The 19,703-nt window shown below is 42.8% G+C and overlaps 1 protein-coding gene across 3 annotated transcripts in view; it reads left to right on the forward strand.

Moving 5' to 3' along the window:
- Nucleotides 1-19,703, forward strand: part of SNX10 (sorting nexin 10) — a 179,723-nt gene that overhangs the window by 118,513 nt on the left and 41,507 nt on the right. For all 3 annotated transcript variants that reach the window (XM_030202272.1, XM_030202282.1, XM_030202292.1), the window contains exon 5: nt 3,413-3,511. In XM_030202272.1, coding sequence (XP_030058132.1) covers nt 3,413-3,511 — 99 coding nt within the window. The remainder of the gene's footprint in view (nt 1-3,412; nt 3,512-19,703) is intronic.

Genomic DNA, 19,703 nt, shown 5'->3' on the forward strand with positions numbered 1-19,703 from the left:
GCGTCAGATGCCTTTCTCCTACATTGGGGGACAGGCCTTCTGTATGCGTATCCTCCCGTACCTCTAGCAGGGAAGACTTTACTGAAACTCAAGCACGACCGGGGAACAATGATCCTGATTGCACCCTTCTGGCTGCGTCAGATTTGGTTCCCTCTTCTTCTGGAGTTGTTCTCTGAAGAACTGTGGAGATTTGGGTGTTTTCCAACCCTCATCACTCAGAACGAGAGGTTGCTTCTACATCCCAACCTCCAGTTTCTGGCTCTCATGGCCTGGATGTTGAGAGCTTAGAATTCGCCTCCTTGGGTCTTTCAGAGGGTGTCTCCCGAGTCTTGCTTGCTTCCAGAAAAGATTTCACAAAGAGGTGTTACACTTTCAAATGGAGGAAGTTTGTCGTCTGGTGTGACATCAAGGCCCTAGATCCTCTTTCTTGTCCTACACAGACCCTGCTTGAATACCTTCTACACTTGTCAGAGTCTGGTCTCAAGACCAACTCCGTAAGAGTTCACCTTAGTGCGATTAGTGCTTATTGTCGTTTAGAGGGTAAGCCTATCTCTGGACAGCCTTTAGTTGTTCGCTTCATGAGAGGTTTGCTTAAAATTGTCAAAGCCCCCAGTCAACCTCCACCAGTGTCATGGGATCTCAACGACGTTCTCACCCAGCTGATGAAAGCTCCTTTTGAGCCACTGAATACCTGCCATCTGAAGTACTTGACCTGGAAGGTCATTTTCTTGGTGGCTGTTACTTTAGCTCGTAGGGTCAGTGAGCTTCAGGCCTTGGTAGTACATGTACCTTATATCAAATTTCATCACAACAGAGTAGTCCTCCGCATGCACCCTAAGTTCCTGCCAAAGGTGGTGTCGGAGTTCCATCTGAACCAGTCAATTGTCTTGCCAACCTTCTTTTCCCATCCTCATACCTGCCCTGGCGAAAGCAGTTTGCATACCTTGGACTGCAAGAGAGCATTGGCCTTTTAGTTGGAGCGGACAAAGCCCTTTAGACAGTCCGCCCAGTTGTTTTTCTTTTGATCCCAACAGGAGGGGAGTTGCCATCGGAATACGCACTATCTCAAATTGGCTGGCAGATTGCATTTCCTTCACTTATGCTCAAGCTGAGCTGACTCTGGAGGGCCATGTAACTGCTCATAATGTTAGATCCATGGCTGTGTCAGTGGCTCACTTAAAGTCAGCCTCCATTGAAGAGATTTGCAAGGCTGGAACGTGGTCATCAGTCCACACATCTCACTACTGCCTTCAGCAGGATACCCGACGTGACAGTCGGTTTGGGCAGTCAGTGCTGCAGAATCTGTTCGGGGTTTAGAATCCAACTCCACCCCCCTAGACCCATTTTTGTTCTGTTCCAGGCTGCACTCTCAGTTAGTTGTTTATGGTTTCAGGTCAATCTGTGTTATGTCCTCGCCGTTGTGAGGCCCAATTGACCAATGTTCATTGTTTTGAGTGAGCCTGGTTGCTAGGGATACCCCACATGAGAACAAGCAGCCTGCTTGTCCTCGGAGAAAGCGAAAATACATACCTGTAGCAGGTATTCTCCGAGGACAGCAGGCTGATTGTTCTCACAAACCCGCCCTCTTCACCCTTTGAGTTGTTATTTGCTTCTTTTTATGCGTTTTGATTTAACTGAGGGAACGCGCTCACACGATGGGTGGGAAATCGGTCCACGCATGCACAGTGCGCGCTGCACACGTGCCAGAAGACTCTGGCAAAACATTTTTTATATTTTGCTTGCAAAATGCCATCTGATTCCTGGGCCGACGCGGACGTCGACCCACATGTGAGAACAATCAGCCTTCTGTCCTCGGAGAATACCTGCTACAGGTATGTATCTTCGCTTTCCCACAGCACTGACTGACTGCAGCTGACTAACTGCCAGATATTGATAATTTGGGAATATCATGTGCTCATGACGGTGTGTGTTACTGTTAATGTTACCAGTCACATGTTTAGCTTGCCATTCAAATAGCACAAATTTATTTGTAACCTCAAATAGTAGATTTGGTGCATGCTCATGTGCCTTTAATTATCTAAGAGGAATTCTTCACCAGATCTATGAAGTTTTCTTATGAAGGAGGCATTACCTATTATAAAAGGGGTGAGGAGGGAACGACTTGGTTAATTCAGAAGGTACAACTTCTCCTCCGTATTAGCACTTAGGGTGGGAGTAGAGGGAGAGGAAGCTCTGAGTAAAATAAATTGCCCTCCAACTTGTAACAGCTATGTTATGATTTTTGGCTCTCTTCTGCTGATCATCATTAAGTCAAGAATGTTTACATGATAGAAGTGGTCGCCTGGGCCCATCTTGCTGAGCTGCCGAGGAAGGACAAGGTCTTGGCTAATGCCGTCTTTAGATTACCTGGCAGCCACTGCGAAAACACGAATTTTTCTCTTTCTCCTCCTCCTCCCCCCACCCACTTGGCTCCCTCTGTCCCCTTCCCCATTTAGCATAGCTCCCTCTCTCCCAGCATCAAATCTGCTCTCGCCTACCAAGCTGTACCCTCCAGCCCCTACATAAAGCCATTGGGATCAGCTATAAATGCTTTTCTATAACTAGCCAGCTGTTCAGAGGCAATACGTAACAAACTTTTCTAGTAACTTCCCACAGTGCAATTTTTTTTTCAAGGTTATCTAAATGGTCTATGCACAATGATAGGTGCCAGCTTTAGTGGATGCTTGTGCCTTCCCAGTATTGATTAAACTTCTTCACTGCACCCAGGGAGGGGTAATTTGTGGTGGGTTTAGCAATCTCAGTGGTTTTGAAAAGTTGACTGTGGTGCAGCAGCAAGGAACTAAACACTCAAAGGAAATATTTGGGAGGAGTGATGGAAGAGAGACTTCTTTTCATTTATGTATGTACTAGTAAAAAAGCCCCGTTTCTGATGCAAATGAAACGGGGGCTAGCAATGTTTTCTTCTGTGTGCATGTGGGAGTGTGTGTGTCCCTGCCCTCTCTCCCCTCCCCCCTCTGAGTCCTTCACTGTTACAGAGCCAGCGATTTGATTTCGTGCTCTGCTGTTTTCCTTCACTGACTGTGTTACAGAGAGGGCGGGGCAGACACTCATAGGGAAACCGGATATCTCGCCCCCTTCACACTTCCGGCTGGAGGCTTCATAGAACGTTGGTGTTGCTTTTTATATAGAGAGATTTTCCACTGTATGGCTATGTAATGCTGTATTTAGCCCTGTATGTAGACATTTTAGCAGATATAACCCCCCCCCCCCCCCCTCCTGTTCTTTAACTTCCATTGCACGGTATCTGTAATGTGGTCTGTACAATACAATCAGGACACTCAGCAAGCCAAAAGATTCTTGCCCATATCTTGCACTTCTACCCTATTTACTGTATCTCAGGTAATAAAAAAAATAACAGAAAAAACTTTTTTTTTTCATTTTGTCTTTAAAGAGCATTACCAGAACTCCCATCGAAAACTCCCTTTTTTAATGCCAGCAATGTCCAGCATGTGGACCAGCGGCGACAGGGCTTGCAGGAATTCCTGGAAAAGTAAGTTCCCTCATGTCTATCACTAGTATCTGTGCTTCATCGTGCTTAAAACTGAGAGGCCTGTGGTGGATTTGGAAGCATTTTTGTAATTCAGGGTCAGTGGAGCAAGTCAGTCCAAGAAAGCCTACTTATTGTAAACCCCCTAGTTGTGGAGCAGGTAATTACAATAATTAAAGAAATAAATATATATGAATGTCACAGTTTCAAATAGGGCTCCCAAATAAACTCCATGCAACCAAGGGATTTGACAAGAAAAATATTAAATATTTTATTAAATGGTAAAATAAATAGAAACATTTGGATATTTATTTATTTTTGTGCATTTTTACCCCACATTTTCCCACAAGAGCAGGCACAATATGGCTTGCAGTAATACAAGAGGAAACTATACAATGCATGGAAGACATAGTTACAGAGTGAGACAGGCTGGGATTGAAATAGGGGACTACACCGGATGAGAGAAAGGGGCAAAGCAACCGGCAGATAATCATATATAGGCAGCAAGGGTGAGGGGTTAAACAGAGGAGTTGTCTGGGGAATATGCTTTGGTGAATAAGAATGTTTTTAATGACTTTTTGAACAGTTGATGGTCAGTCAGTTCTTTCAGTTGTCTTGGCAGAACCTTCCAGAATTTTGGGCAGATGTAGGGGAATGACGAAGCAAATAGGGTCTTGTATCTAACATTCCTGCAGCTGAGAAAATGGAGATTGAGGTAGGTCCTTGCAGTCGGGAGCGCGTTGCGAGCAGGTAGATCTATGAGTTGGAGCATATATTCCGGGGCTTCCCCATGAATAATCTTAATGTTCCTTAATGTTGGTACCAATTGTTAAAGTTTGCTACTATTAAATAAAAATAGTGCAAGGTGTTAAATACTTTGTGATAAGTTACAAAGGCAATAAGATGTTCAAAACTACAATTACAGTTACCAAGACCCCGACCCCACTTCTGCAATAACACAAACCATCCCAAACATGTACACAACCCCAATTATGGTACTCAGATCGGATATATATATATACATATATATATATATATATATACATATACACATATATACACATATATATATATATATATATATCAAACATATAAATGGCAAGTGACCGACTCACTTGCAAATGCGCAGTAGAGACTTCCCTCTCTGTCCCGCCCCCGCGTCAAGACGTGATGACAGAACAGAGAGGGAAACTGTGCTGAGGAGGGAACCGCCGAGGTCGCTACCGCTCCCCCCCCCTCCCCGAGGTCGCCGCTACCGCTCTCCCCCCCCCCCCCCCCGGGGTTGCCGCCGGACCCCCTCCACCCGGGCCCTCTCTTCTCCATTGAACTTACAGCGCCGAAACCAAAGCAGGCAGATCAGCTCCCGTCGACCTTCCTTCCCTGCCTGTGTCCTGCCCTCGCCGACGTTACGTCACACGAGGGCGGGACATAGGCAGGGAAGGAAGGCCAATGGGAGCTGATCTGCCTGCTGCGGTTTCGGCGCTGTAAGTTCAATGGAGAAGAGAGGGTGACCCCGGGGGGGGGGGGAGGGTAGCGGTAGCGGCGACCTCGGGGGGGAGGGGCGGCGGCTACCTTGTGGGGGGGGAGGGCAGGAGAAATGCTGGACATGGGAGGTCTCAGAAGGAGGGGGGCCTTGGAGCTGGGAGGGATGGACGGAGGGGAGCCTTGGAGCTGGCTGGGAGGAGGGTGGGCCTTGGAGCTGGGAGGGAAGAGGGGGAGAGGAGGGGATCATGGAGCTGGGAGGAAAGCAGGGAGGATGCTGGGCATGGGAGGTCAGAAGGAGGGGGGCCTTGGAGCTGGGAGAGATGGACAGAGGGGGGCCTTCGAGCTGGCTTGGAGGGAGGGACGGAGGGGGGCCCTTGGAGCTGGGAGGGAGGGCAGGGGGCCTTGGAGCTGGGAGGGGAGGGGGGAAGGACTGGGGCCTTGGAGCTGGGAGGGAGGGACGGAGGGGGGCCTTGGAGCTGGGAGGGAGGCACAGAGGGCCTTGGAGCTGGCAGGGAAGGAGGGAGGGCGGGGGGCCTTGCAGCTGGGAGGGGAGGGGGGAGGGAATGGGGCCTTGGAGCTGGGAGGGGGAGGGAGTTACACATCAAAATAAAACATACCAATACTCGCCCGTTTTAACGGGCTTAATGGCTAGTATATATATATTTCAATTTGTGTGCACACAATAATGTTACCAGTGTATCAAATCTTCGCTAGCATCGCTGCTCTCTTGCATTGGGTACCTTGGTCTTCTCCACATCCACACCTCCTTGGTTGGCGAGGTCAGCTCACCGACTCAGGAACGCCAGGATACCTATTGCTCTGACTCAAAGAACTCAAAAAATGAAAATCCTGACTCCCTGTGCTCGTTGTGTGTGCTAACCTCAATCAGTATTTTCTTTGGCAAGGGACCTTGTGGGCTAACTAAATTCAAATAAAAAGATAAGCAAGGAAAATTCCTATTTAGCCCTCCCAATACATGACCCCTTTTCTTTTATTTTGTTATATACCCACCCTCTACTCACACTGATGGATTGTTAAACTAAACCTCCTAAAGGTAGGCCCTTAACTGCAGGCACTCACAGGGCTCGAGGCTTAGGCTGGGCAGCTCCTTCCCCAGGGCAGGCTCGCTTAGGTGTGGGCACTCGAACCAGCAGGCTTCGGTGCTGGATCCTCCTGAGGCAGACACTCACGCTGGCAGATACTCAAAAAAAAGTTCCTTTGGAGTCTGGGCACTCAGTGTGTGTGTGTGTGTGGGGGGGGTGTCTCTCTCTTTGTTGGGCTTCTTCCCTTTCCAGATAGGCCTCCTCTTTACAGGACAGGCAGTCACAAGGCCGGCTTTCTCCTCTTTGGACAGGCAAGCACACACACGGAGGGATGCGCTGGGTGGACTTCTCTGGGATTCAGAGCCCTTGCCACGCTGCTCTCTATTCAGCTCTACACTGCTCCCAACACGTCTCAGCTCCCCAGTGTGGTCCCTCTTCCTCCTCTGCTTCTCTCTCTGCCTAAAGAATGGCCTCTGTGGCTACTGCTACAGCTCCTCTTCTTGGCCCCAGCTCGCCTGTTCCCCTGCAGCTTGGCTCCTCTTTTGCCCCCGGCTCGCTCCAGACCACCTTCTCCTCCTCCTCTGTTCCTGTCTGCTTTGGTGCCCGGCCCCTTACAGGACTCACCAGTTCTCTGTCTTCATCTGGGGCTCGTCAGTGGGTCCTTCTCTTAACATAGTAACATAGTAGATGACGGCAGAAAAAGACCTGCATGGTCCATCCAGTCTGCCCACAAGCTGCCTCTTCTTGCCTGAGCTTGCCCTTCTCTGCCCCAGCTTGCAGCACACTCCTGCCTGGATCCGATCCTCTCCTCTCCTCTAAGAGCTTGCTTTCACCCTCCTCTCTTTTCCCGGGCTTGCCTTTCTCTTTCCCAGGTTGCCTCTGGGCTCTTCTTTTTCTTTGTTCCACCCCTCCTGTCCCCTGAATTGGCTTGAAATTTGCGCCAATCTATGGGTCAGGCTGCCTCCTGTCACCTCATTGGTCCAAATTCATGCCCTTTAGCAGATCCTGGCTCCTATTGGCTGCCTTCCACACTGCCCCTCAAGATTGCCTTACATGCCACTCAAGCTCCCAGCTCTCCCTGGAGTCTCAGACAGCCAACCAGAAGCCTTGCAACAGGCTTCACTGCACATTCCCCCACAGTAAAATTTAAGCACACCTCTAGCATCTATGAGCACCTGAGTTCTTAGTTTTATAACAGTGCTGGGGCATTTTAAACACTTTAAACATTTTAACTAAAAGGTGTCAGTGCTGTTTCTGGGCTGCCCTGAGACCTCTGTACCTCCCTGTCCTCTGCAAGATGCCCCCCCTCTCAGGGAAAAGGGGGGGGGGGGTACAAGGTAAAGGCTTCTTTATTTTTTATATTTACATTATCTAAATCATGTCAATTAAAAAAAAATTCAGCTTTCAATATTAATCTCAAGGTGGATCACAACAGCATTATGCAGATAATAAATTTAAGTAATAAACAGGCCCTTTTATTAGGTTGTGCAGGAAAGGCCCTTATGTGGGCCTTTCCTGCACACTAAGCCCATTTCTAGTGTGGCTGTAAAATAGCCCTTTTTTTAATTTTTAAATTTGTTGAATTTCTGGCCATGTTCTAACGTCCAAGCAAAACAAGGGATCCACACAGCTTCTGTAGGAAAACCAAAGGCACAAAAATAAGGTGGAAGGGGAAAATGTTCCAAGAGACGCAGGCAAAAACTGACGTGCAAACTTCTAAAAATAGTTTATTTGCCAAAATTCACATTTATTTGCCAAAATTCACAACTGCTTGTGAGTTTTGGCAAATAAACTACTTTTAGAAGTTTGCACGTCAGTTTTTGCCTGCGTCTCTTTTGGAACATTTTTCCCTTCCACCTTTATTTTTGTGTCGTGCACACTAATGTCTGCATTAACCTATAGCTATTAAAACAAACAAAAAACCCTAATATGGGAGCCCTTACCGCCTTCCACATTAAGTCTGCATTATTCAGTTAGCACGTGCTAATGTTTGTGCGCTAGCTAAATAGTACATCCACTTCCATACTGTGCCCCTGACTCGCCCCCTTTCCAATAATTACTTCGTGGTTAGTGAGTACAGATGGCAAAACTAACACAGAATGGTTTAGTGCATCCCTGTTAGGCCATGTTTGCTGCATTAGGCGTGTGTTAGCACCTAACTCAGCTTAGTAAAAGATCCCTAAAAAGACAAAACAAGAAGTCAAATGCAACAGTGAAATGCAAAAATGGAAAATAGAGAGCAAGTATTTAAAATCATAGAATAGAAATAATAAATCAGATTATACAAAAGAAAAGACAGCACATACCCGAAAGTCTTAGAAGCTTATTCCATAGATTTCTGTGTAGCCTTATGCCTGGCTTTGCGTAACGAGGGAAGTTGCAAAAGAACGTGCAAGGTTGAGCACATGGATAGAGCAATAGGCAGAAAGCAAGGAGCTAGAAGATGGATTTCTTGATGGTCTATAGTTAAAATTATAAATTGAATTCTGGATTTAATATACAGCTATCGAAGCTATGTTAAGGTAGAGAGAATGTGTTCCATCATGTTGACACCAGACAGTAGATGCACACTGCTCTATTTTAAATCACCTGCAGTTCATCAAGTTTATTCTGTATTAATACCCACCAACAGGGATTATAATAATCCAGGCGGGCGGTAACACATTTTCACATGGTAGTAATCAAATAAGCGTATACCAAGATCAGCTTCTTCTGATTTTGCTAACTAAAGCTGGGTGCTGGGGAGCAGTTTTATACCTGTAGATATGCCTGTAGAGCAGTGCCATCTTTTGGCTGACTGCATGTACTGAAGAATTTTTTTTCTATTTCTTTGTGAGCTATTTTAACCCTTCCCAAATTGTGTGATCTCAAAAGAGGATACTCAATGTCTGTCTGTCTATCCAGCAATAAGATAACTTGTAAAATGCCCTCATTGGGTCCATATTTTGAGGGGTGGTCTCACAGTTCAAATTCATTATAACAGCAGTAGATTCAGTGAATGATAGCATGATAATCTATCATTACTGTCGGACATACTGTTGACATTAGAGACTTCATCGTCAGACATGTGACTCTCTGATCTTACCAGGTGACATAGGCTCTTGTTACAAACAAACAAAATATAGCAAGGGGAGAAGTAATTTAGTTCAGAAGGATGAGAATGGGATAGGGTTCAGATAGTTTTCAAAACTATAACCTTGAAAAGCACCAGGAAATTCAGGCACACATATGGTTTCACTTCTTTGCTTGTTCTAATTTAATTTAAATTGGTTATTTTAAAAATACTTTTCTGAAGTAAAAGGCACACGTTTTTATTATGCTCCATGCCTGCCATCTTTAAACATCCCCTTTGGAAAGGTCACATTGGAGTGGTTTGTGCTACACTCATGCACAAGCATGACAACCCCATAGGATTTTGGCAAGCATCAAAACGCTTCACAAACATAGATACACAATGATAATAGTTGCTAAGTAAGTTAAACTTTCAAAAACTTAATGTAAATACTAAGCATGGAATGTAAATCACAGACTATAAGGGAAGCTGCAGATTTTTGTGTTTTTGTTGTGAGCTGAATCAAATTATTTTTCTGTTTGCCAATATTTGGTTTATTCATTTATGATGTGCCTTGCACAAATGCAAGGCTTTCTCTGCTCCTCTTCCATCCTTGGAGGTGTTTTGCAAAATTATGGGGAGACAGTTTCATATTTACAAAATGAAATAGTGGCAGACTAAAAGTTAAAACCAACAAGCAGTAGAAATATGCCCCTCAAGCATGGGAGTCATGAAGATAATCTGCTAACATCAGGTGTGTTAGTGGTTGCTAAAGGCTAATTTGGCCACTGGCTTTCTGATGGCCTGCAGGAATCACTGTAAGTGATCTATTGCAATTAATGGAGCAATAAAGGCTTGGGGAAGAGAGCCCAGATTTTACTCAGGCTGCTGAAACATGGGACATAAAGCAAAAACCAAATGGTATATGATAGGTCTGCAAATGTTTTCTACCAAAGGCAAAAACGAAGGTCCCGATATGCAAAGCCATTTATCTGGAAGATGGTAACCGCGGACTGTCTTTAGATAGTGCCTCGGTATCATTTGGGTAGTGCTGGAGCAGTGCATGGGCAGAGCAGAAAGTTATCTGGAGAGTGGTGATAAGTATTTAGATAAAGTTAGGACAGAAAAATTGCTGGTGAGCTAGCTGGATGGTGCCTTGAATATCACCGCGCTCTGGATGGTAACAGCACTTTCAGGTCTAAACAGATATTCAGCACCACTCACTATCTGGCTAACGGTACTGAATATTAAACACTGCAGCTGCCATTTAAAACAGCAACAGTGAAGTTTAAATATTGACCCAAAACCTGTGGTGGATCCATGCGTGGCAGCAGACTACTTGCAAAAATAACTTGTACCTAACCATGCCATGCCGCGAGTGCAGCTCCTGGAGAAAAGCCTGCCAAAAGTATGTAATGTTATTTTACTCAGGTTGCTAGCCAAGCAGAGTTAAAAGGAAGGATTAGGAATGAAAACTTCACTTTTAGGAAGGTGAGAAATTTCTTAGGAGAAGTTTGGATTTAAAGGTAAAAAAAAACAAACCTGTGGCATGTATAAATCTTAATGGTAGAATATGGAAGTGAAGCCTAGACTCCTCCAAAAGGGGTTGTAAAGAAGATACACACAGGTAAAGCGTTTAGTTAAGCTGAAGATTAGCTGGAAAGTCCCACTCTGAATGTGCATGAGATGAGGGAGGTGAAATAACTTGGATGGAAAGCCTAGTGATGATTTTATTCGTTATTTAGATTATTTCATACCTTTCCAGTAGTACCTTGTGGTGAGTTAGGTGTTTCCTTGACCCCAGAGGGCTTGCAATCTAATTTTGTACCTGAGGCTATGGAGAGCTAAGTTGCCCAAGATCATATGGAGCAGTAGAGCCTGGCTTTGTTGGTTGTCAGTCTGGTGCTCTAAGGTAAGGAAGAGTACATGCTGGATCATGGGCCTCTACTCCAGGTCAATTGCCAGGGTAAAGTGAGCAAAGATGCTGTGTGATAGGATTCCTTAGTAATGGAGCAAGAACATAAATTTCATGTGTGGTCAATCCAGGCATGTAAGTGAGGAGGGACAACAAATAGTTTATCTGCCTGGGACTGTGATACACACACCTGGCTGTAGGAAATGAGGGCATCAGATAAAAATACCGGTTGACCAAAATTAGGACTTTGAATGTCAAGTAAGTTTTTTTTATTCTGCATGCTTTGGGGTGTCAGTGGCTCTCTCTAAGGGGGGAATAAACAAGCCTGAGTGTAGTGTTTTGAATGAGCTGAGGTCTTCGGAGAGAGGATCCAGGTAGTCCAGTATATAATGCATTATTATAATCTAATCTGTTTATGATTTAAGCCATGAATTATTATAAGAAATACTTCTGTAAGTGAATGCAAATTGATTGGATTTGGAGTGAGTTGAAGAATCAGGGTGTTGATTTCCAATCTGCCTAGAACTTGGGATAGTGTGGAATAGAATATTTTTGAAATAAATAAATATATATGGACTTCAAATTTGAGTCTGTGTCAGACACTGGGACTCACTCGTAAGGTATCTGAGGAGGTGTCTGGTGGCAAACAAGTAGGGGATAGCTGAAGGAGGTCACAATATTGCATAGGAGTTAGAGCAGAGGTCCTCAAATAGATCTCATACATAGTCATTGTGGAAATCCTGAAAACCAGGCTATTTTATGAGAACCCCTGTTGTAAAGGGTCATGGAAAGACTAGACCTTTGATGTATTTTGTGGTGGATAACCATGGATTGAACTTGTACTGAAGAATCTGGAAGAAAGGAAAGAATGTAAACATTTGAGCACATTGCCCCTAATACCAGGGTGTTTGAGGGATGAAGTCAGTTGACAAAAGCTAATGAAGGATCCAAGGAGACTATGATGGCTACTCTACCCAAATCAAGAAATTCAGAAGATGAGTAGACAAGTTTCAGTACTGTGGTTTTCCTGGGAGCCAAATTGGCAAGCATATAATACATTCATTTTATTTTAAAAATTGCAAAGTTGAATTGATATGGCCTTTTTGAGGATTTAAGAAATAAAAGGATCATTGGAGAAAAGATGATAGTCATGACTGGGGGATCTAAAGAGGAACTTTTTAGGAATAGGAAAAACGATCATTTCCTTTCACAGGGGAGAGGGTACATTGCCTGTGCACAAGTTCAAATTGATCATGGAAAGAATAAATGTGTACAGTTCCCTGGCTGGATTTTAAGTGCATGATGATGAAGAGGTGAGAAGGAGGAAGGACATGTTGCCTGAAATTTTGGTAAGCATAAAAAAATAAACTCTTTCTGAATGACTCCATGTACTGCTAAGGGTAGCTGTAGGGTTTTGACATGGTTCAGGACTGGCCAACAGCTCAACCATTTTGTATGGTATCATCTCCAAGGAATTTGGTGAACATAGAAAATAGAAAACACAGAAAAATGAAGGCAGATAAAGACCATATGGCCTATCTAGTCTGCCCATCCATGTCATCTAATCTCCCTGTTACTCCATTAGAGATCATAGTACTTATCTCAAGCTCTTGAATCCAGATACTGTTTTTGTCTCCACCACTTCCACCGGGAAGCCGTTTCACGAATTCACCACTCTTTCTGTGAAGAACTATTTTCTCAGGTTACTTCTGAGTCCATCCCCTTTCACCTTCATTCTATTCCTCCTCATTCCAGAGCTTCCTTTCACTTGAGACTCACCTCCTTTGCATTTATGCTACTTAGGTATTTAAATGTATCTCTCATATCTCCCCTCTTCCGCTTTTCTTCCAGAGTCTACATGTTGAGATTTTTAAGTCTGTCTCAATATGCTTTATGACGAAGACCACTGACCATTTTAGTAGCCGCCCTCTGGACAGAATCCATTCTGTTTATATCTTTTGGAAGGTGTGGTCTCCAGATTTGTACACAATATTCTAAATGAGGTCTCACCAGAGTCTTATACAGGAGCGTCATCAACTCCTTTTTCCTACTGGCCATTCCTCTCCCTGTGTACCCAAGTATCCTAGCTTTCACCATCACCTTTTCTACCTGCTTGGCTACCTTAAGATCATTACATATGATTGTGCGCCTCTTTCGTACACAAAAGTTCTTCACCCCCCTAAACTGTATGATTCTCTCAGGTTTTTTACAGTCCAAATACATGACCCTGCATTTTTTTAGCATTAAATCTTGGCTACCAAATTCCAGACCATTCCTCTAGCTTCGCTAAGTCCTTCGTCATGTTATCCACACTATCAGGGGTGTGTACCCTACTGCAGGTTTTGGTATCATTCACAAAGAGGCAAACCTTATGTTTAAATCTTTTTATTAGTAATCCAATACATATATTGCAGGTACATATCTCAACACAAATACAACACATGTGCTTCACGATGTCGCATGCTTAAGGATTACAACAAATTTGCATTTCCCCGTTCCTCCCTCCCCCCCCCCCCCCTCCCTTATACCAGCACCAGACAACTAAACAAGTAGAACTTTAAGAAAACCATTTACACTTGTGGGTCAATGACTAGTATTCGCACGTAGACCAGAGGCTTTGATTCTTATAGCCTCCAGCCCACTTCCCCAACCTCTTAGCGTGGGGATGATACCTGCACAATGATCAAACCAGATGTATACTCCCCCAGTATCAGTCCCAATCATCTCCTCCCTCGCTGGCACTAATTGGTACAGCACAGAAACCCATTCCCTCTGTCCCCTCCCACCCAACTCCCTCCCTCAGAGGCAAACCTTATAAGACAGCCCTTCAGCAATATCACTTACAAAAATGTTAAAAAGAACCGACCCGAGGACCGAACCTTGTGGCACCCCACTTCTAACATCCTTTTCCTCAGAATGAGCTCCATTTACCCTTGCTCTCTATTGCCTTCCACTCAACTAGTTCCTAACACAGTCAGTCACTTTAGGGCCCATACCGAGGGCATTCAGTTTATTTATTAGTCATCTATGCAGAAGCCTGTCGAAGGCTTTGCCAAAATCTAAATACACTACATCTAGCACTCTCCCTGGATCTAACTCTCTAGTAACCCAGTCAAAGAAATGAAGCAGATTTGTCTGACAAGACCTGCCTCTGGTGAAACCATGTTGCCTGAGGTCCTGTAATCCATTGGATTCCAAAAACTTTACTATTCTCTGCTTTAAAAGTGTTTCCATTAATTTACTTACCACAGAAGTCAGACTTACCAGTCTGTAGTTCCCAACCTCTTCCTTACTTTTGCTTCTGTGGAGAGGAACCATATCTGCTGCTCTCCAGTCATCTGGGACCACTCTCGACTCTAGAGAAGCATTGTAAAGGTCAGCTAGCGGAGCCACTAGAACTTCCCTAAGTTCCTTTAGTACCCTCGGATGTGTGCCATTTGGCCTCATCACTTTGTCCACCTTTAGCCAACTCCTTACGAACACACTCCTCCATTCCTATTTGTGTTTGTCTTCTGTGGTTCTGCTCCCAGCCCTTCAGCTATAAACATAGAACAGAAATATTTGTTAAGCAATTCCGCCTTATCTTTATCAGCTTCTACATGTTTCTCCCCTTCACCTTTGAGTCTCGCAATGCCACTTTTACACTTCCTCCTTTCGCTAACATATCTAAATGTCTTGTCCCTCCATTTTACCATATTTCTTTTCTTCTATTTGCCTCTTGCTTTCCTGACTACTTTACCAGCTTCTCTTAGCTTTTCCAGATATTGTCGCCTGTCTATCTCTTTCTGTGATCTCTTGTGGTTTATAAAGTCTAACCTTTCTTTTTCTTACTTTTTCAGCAGCTACTTTTGAGAACCAAAGTGGCCTCCTTTTCCTCTTACTTTTTACTTTCCTTGCAAAAAGGTTTGTTGCCCTTACAATAGCTCCTTTCAGTTTTGCCCACTGCTTTCCAACCCCAGATGTTCCCATCCAGACAACAATTTCTTGAGGTAGTCCACCATCTGAACAAAGTTATTATTTTTTTTTAAAGTCTAGAACCTTCTTTTGAATGAACCCTCTCTACACCTAACTTAATATTAAACCACACCATCTGGTGATCACTGGGTACCAGATGATCACGTACTATAACATCAAAAACACTCTCCCCATTAGTAAACATTTAAGTCCCATGGGTTCCATTACTAACTTCTGGAATAGTTCCCCCTGTAGAGAATCCAGGATCTCCCTGCTTCTAAAGGACCCTGCAATAGGAATACACAATATCAACATCTGGCATATTAAAATCACCTATTAGTAGTACTTCCTCTTTCACAGCTATATTTTGAATGTCTTCAATTAAATCTCTGTCCATTAATTCAGTCTATGATGGAGGCCTGTATATTAAACCAATGTAAATACATTTGTCATTCCCTCTTTCCAGATGACCCACAGTGCCGCTTCCTTACCCTGTAGGTCCCACAATTGTGTGGTTTTAATATTACCTTTAATATATAATGCCACTCCCTCTCCCTGTCTTTCCTAAATGGATTATAGCCTGGTATAACTATAACCTAGTCGTGGTTCTCTGTGAACCTTGTTTAAACCTCCTCGTCTAAACTTGTTTACTGAGTATCTTCACCAAAAAAGAATAAAGAATAAAATAAAGAAATAAAAGCAAAAATGCTGTATAATTTTTCTTTTTATTCAACTGCCATTTGGATGACAGGGCTATGCAAGAATATTACATAGGAAGCAAGTTAGGAACAATCTCATCAAATACAGAGATGAAGTTGCCTGTTAAGAAGAAGTTGCTTGCATATACAAATGTCTCCTTTCATATATACACATAATTCTGGCATCATCACACATTCCTTGCATTTCATTTAGCTCGTTACTAGTTTATCTCAAACCTTCTGGTGTCTAACTTTCTCTCCCCTTTTTTTCCCTCATGCTGCACTATCAGACACCTGTTTCACATGTCTTGCCAACCTCTGTTCTTACTTTCATCTCATGGTCATGCTGGAGACATCCGTGCCTCTACTCCCTTTTTACTCAGGGTTCTCAGTACATTCTTTTATTAAGGTTATTATAATGTCAGATTTTCAGTGTCAGCTATTCCAGCTGCACTTCTGGAGTCCATTTTATATTTGCGACTCCATTTTGTCAGTTTTAATATATACAATCCTCCCTTGAACGCTGTATGCAGCGTTCACAATTTTTTTGGCAAACACTATAGTATGTCTAGCATGTTTGAGCTCTATGGGGATATAGTATTTCTCATTACTCCCTTTCTAGAGGCCGTCATAGCTAGCATACAGTTTCTGTCAAGTGTTATTCATGATTAATCTTTGAATAGATTTTATTACATGCCATTCTTTCCTTTGTCTGTCCATGTCCTGGATATATGTTAACATGTTCCCTATGTGTTATCATAGTAGTATTTGTTATCTTTGTCATCATGTTCCCACATAGTTTCATACAGCATGGGATAAGACAAAGCAACAACAGTATTACAACTATGAAGACCATTGTGACTGAAACAAGACCCTTTAACCATGGGCTCAGGGATCCAAACCATCCGGTTATTGAATCCCACCAAGATGTGTCTAAAATTCCCCTATAATCACTCACTTCAATTCTTGCCAGTGAAAGAATGCGCTGCATTGCATTTTTAACAATTATTGATTGATTTCTAATAAGTGAACAACACGATGTATCATTCACTATGCTGCACACTCCTCCAGATTGGGCTAACATAAAGTCAACCGCCATGCGTGTGTGCATTGCATATCTCGCTGTATCATCAATTTCCTCTTGAAGTGCTGTTATAGCTATATCTAATTCATGTGTTACAACATGTAATAGTGATTGTAAGCGTCTGATTGACATACCCATTTCAGCTGCAATAGCAGATCCTGCAAATGGAAGCCATCCAGTGGCTGACAAAGCATCTAAACGTGTCTTAGTCATAGGATAGGTACTGTTAATATAATCTAATGCTAATTGTAAAGCTTGGTCATCTCCTGTCAAAGCACTAAAGGAGGTACTAGAAACATCTCTTTTACGTCGTCTCTGACTATTAGAACTATGTGATGTGTCATTTAATGGAATAATCAAATCAAATAAATTTAGTTGAACAAGAGTGCAGAACTTATAACATGATGGAAGATAGGTGTACAGGATATTATCACATAACAAATAATCTCCCAACCGTAAAGACTGTAGAGAAGTTAGGTTATGATATAAAGCATATGTTTGAGAAAAAGGAAAAATAGGATTATTTAGTGCCTTAAGTGAAGAACACGCAGTAGGCATAGCAGTAATGGCTTGTATAGAAGAGGCATTAAATTGACATAATGAAAAGAAGAAAGTCAAATTTGTAAGAGTAAGGTTAGTAGAAGTCACATAAGAAGTTGTGAACGTTCGGTTACAGAACATTTTGTTAGCACAAGCTATAGATGTTGCAGTCTGATTTATGACATAGGATCCTTGTAACACAGTCCAATTTCGAGATTGTATGTCATAAGTATAATTACATAAAACATTAGGCATCATACCCTGGAGTGAACTAGAGTTTATCAGACACCAATAGTTTAGTGCAGGAATGGTATGAGCAAACAAAGAAGGCAGACGTTGAGCAGTAACATTGGTCCAATATTGTCTGTGTTCATGACCCCGACCCAAATAGCAGGTACCATTACTGAAACAGTTATGAATACCTTGTAACTTAATCATAGAGTAAGGATGAACATGTGCTGGAATGGTAAGTACAGAAGTAACAAGTGGAGTGCAAACAATACAGTTAGTCAGATTAAGAGTCTTTGAGGCATGTTGAATTCTCTCAACATATGTATTGAGTCCATAAGTAAGTCCTACCAGCAAACAGATTACAAAAGCCTTCATAATCCTTTTTCACTGGTAATGTTATTAATCAATGTTCTCTATTCTCTGGAGGTGCAATAGTGGTTTCTATTTCCTCAGGTAGTCCTAGATCATGAACCTTACGTATATCAGATAAATGTACCCAAGTGGTATGGTCTGATAATCTTGCTGATGTATGAGTTAATTCCTTGATCTCAAATGGTCCTACGTAGATAGGATCTTTCCAGGTTTTGTGTGTGAAATTCTTCCGAAGTACTTTCTGACCTACAGAAAAAGATGAACAAAAAGTCATGTTAGGAACTTCTTTAGATTTGGCTATTGCCATATCTCTTGTCAAATTTATTATTGGATTTATTTGTTTCCAATAGTTAGTCACTCCTTCATTATCGTTATTAATTTCTTCGACAGGTACCCCTCTGGGGTCTCGTCCTGTATGCAACTGGAAGGGTGAAATCTGTAGCTTTGTGCTAGGATGGGATCTTAATTGAAATATCGCCAATGGTAACACATCCATCCATGTATATTTCTTTTCCTTTCCTGCTAGTGCTTGCAAGAGCACACGTAATCTAGTCTTTAAAAGACCATTGTATCGTTCTACTAGGCCATTGGAAGTGGGCCTATACACTGCCACCCTTCGGTGCAGTATCCCACACAATTCAGTCATATCTTTGACCAAAGCGTTGACAAAATGACTACCATTATCTGTAACAAGTTTCTGAGGACAACCATGTGCTGGCAATATTCTCTGCAAAAAAGTTTCAATTACTACTTGTGCATTTTCCTTTTTACAGGGGAATGCTTCTACCCATTTTGTAAAAGCGTCCACCCAGACCAAGAGATACCTTTTACCTTTTACCGGTATTACCATATCTGTGAAATCCACATGCCATTCTACTCCGGGTCCGGTGGGAATTGGAATGGATCCGGGAGAAATAACTGGTCCCCTGTGTACTATATTTTTGGAACAAACTAAACAATTTAGTACAACTCTTGTGGCATAAGAAAGCATATTAGGATGCCAAAATGAAGCTTCCATTGCTTTACTCATGTCAGAAGCAGACAAATGTAATGTAACATGCCAATTATAGAAATTATTAATTAATTCTGAAGTAGACATGCATATTTTTCCACTAGGATGTATCCATTTACTTTTGTCAGGGTGTGTTGTACAATCCAAATTCTGCCATTTCAATTTTTCAATTTCAGTTGGTTTTTCTCGGGGTTGTGAGACATCTGGTGGATATGGTGTCTCAGTACACTGTATATGAGCACGGGTAATTACCATGGTAGAAAGTACCTCTTTAGCTGCCTTATCAGCTAGATCATTCCCTTTTGCTTCAAATGTCTGTTCTCCTGTATGGGCAGGAACCCAAACAATGGCTGTATGTAATCCTCTTCCTTCTCTATCACTCAAACAGTTTAACAATTGTTCCCACAAACTTTCATGTTTCAGGGGCTTTCCATCTGCTGTTAAAAATCCCCTTCTTTTCCATTTTAACAAATGATATTGCAATGAACTAACTACATATGAACTATCAGTATATATAGTCCCTTTCTTTTCTGTCCCTAATTGTTTTACAGCTTCTAGTACTGCTGTTAGTTCTGCTTCTTGAGCTGTTGTGCCTACTGGTAGTCGTTTTTGAATCTTTTTACAAATTTCAGTGTTTCCTTGATTTGATTGAATCTTAAGTGCTGAAAATGAAGCATGCTCGCCTGTTTGTGCTCCATCAGTAAACCAAATGTCTCCCTTTCCACTAAGGGGCTCAAATATGAGTAATCGAAAGACTGGGATGTCTTTCAACCCATCTAGATGTTCCTGAGTCTCTTGTTCTAATTTAA

Source organism: Microcaecilia unicolor, chromosome 1, assembly GCF_901765095.1.
Source record: "Microcaecilia unicolor chromosome 1, aMicUni1.1, whole genome shotgun sequence".
Lineage (NCBI taxonomy): Eukaryota > Metazoa > Chordata > Amphibia > Gymnophiona > Siphonopidae > Microcaecilia > Microcaecilia unicolor.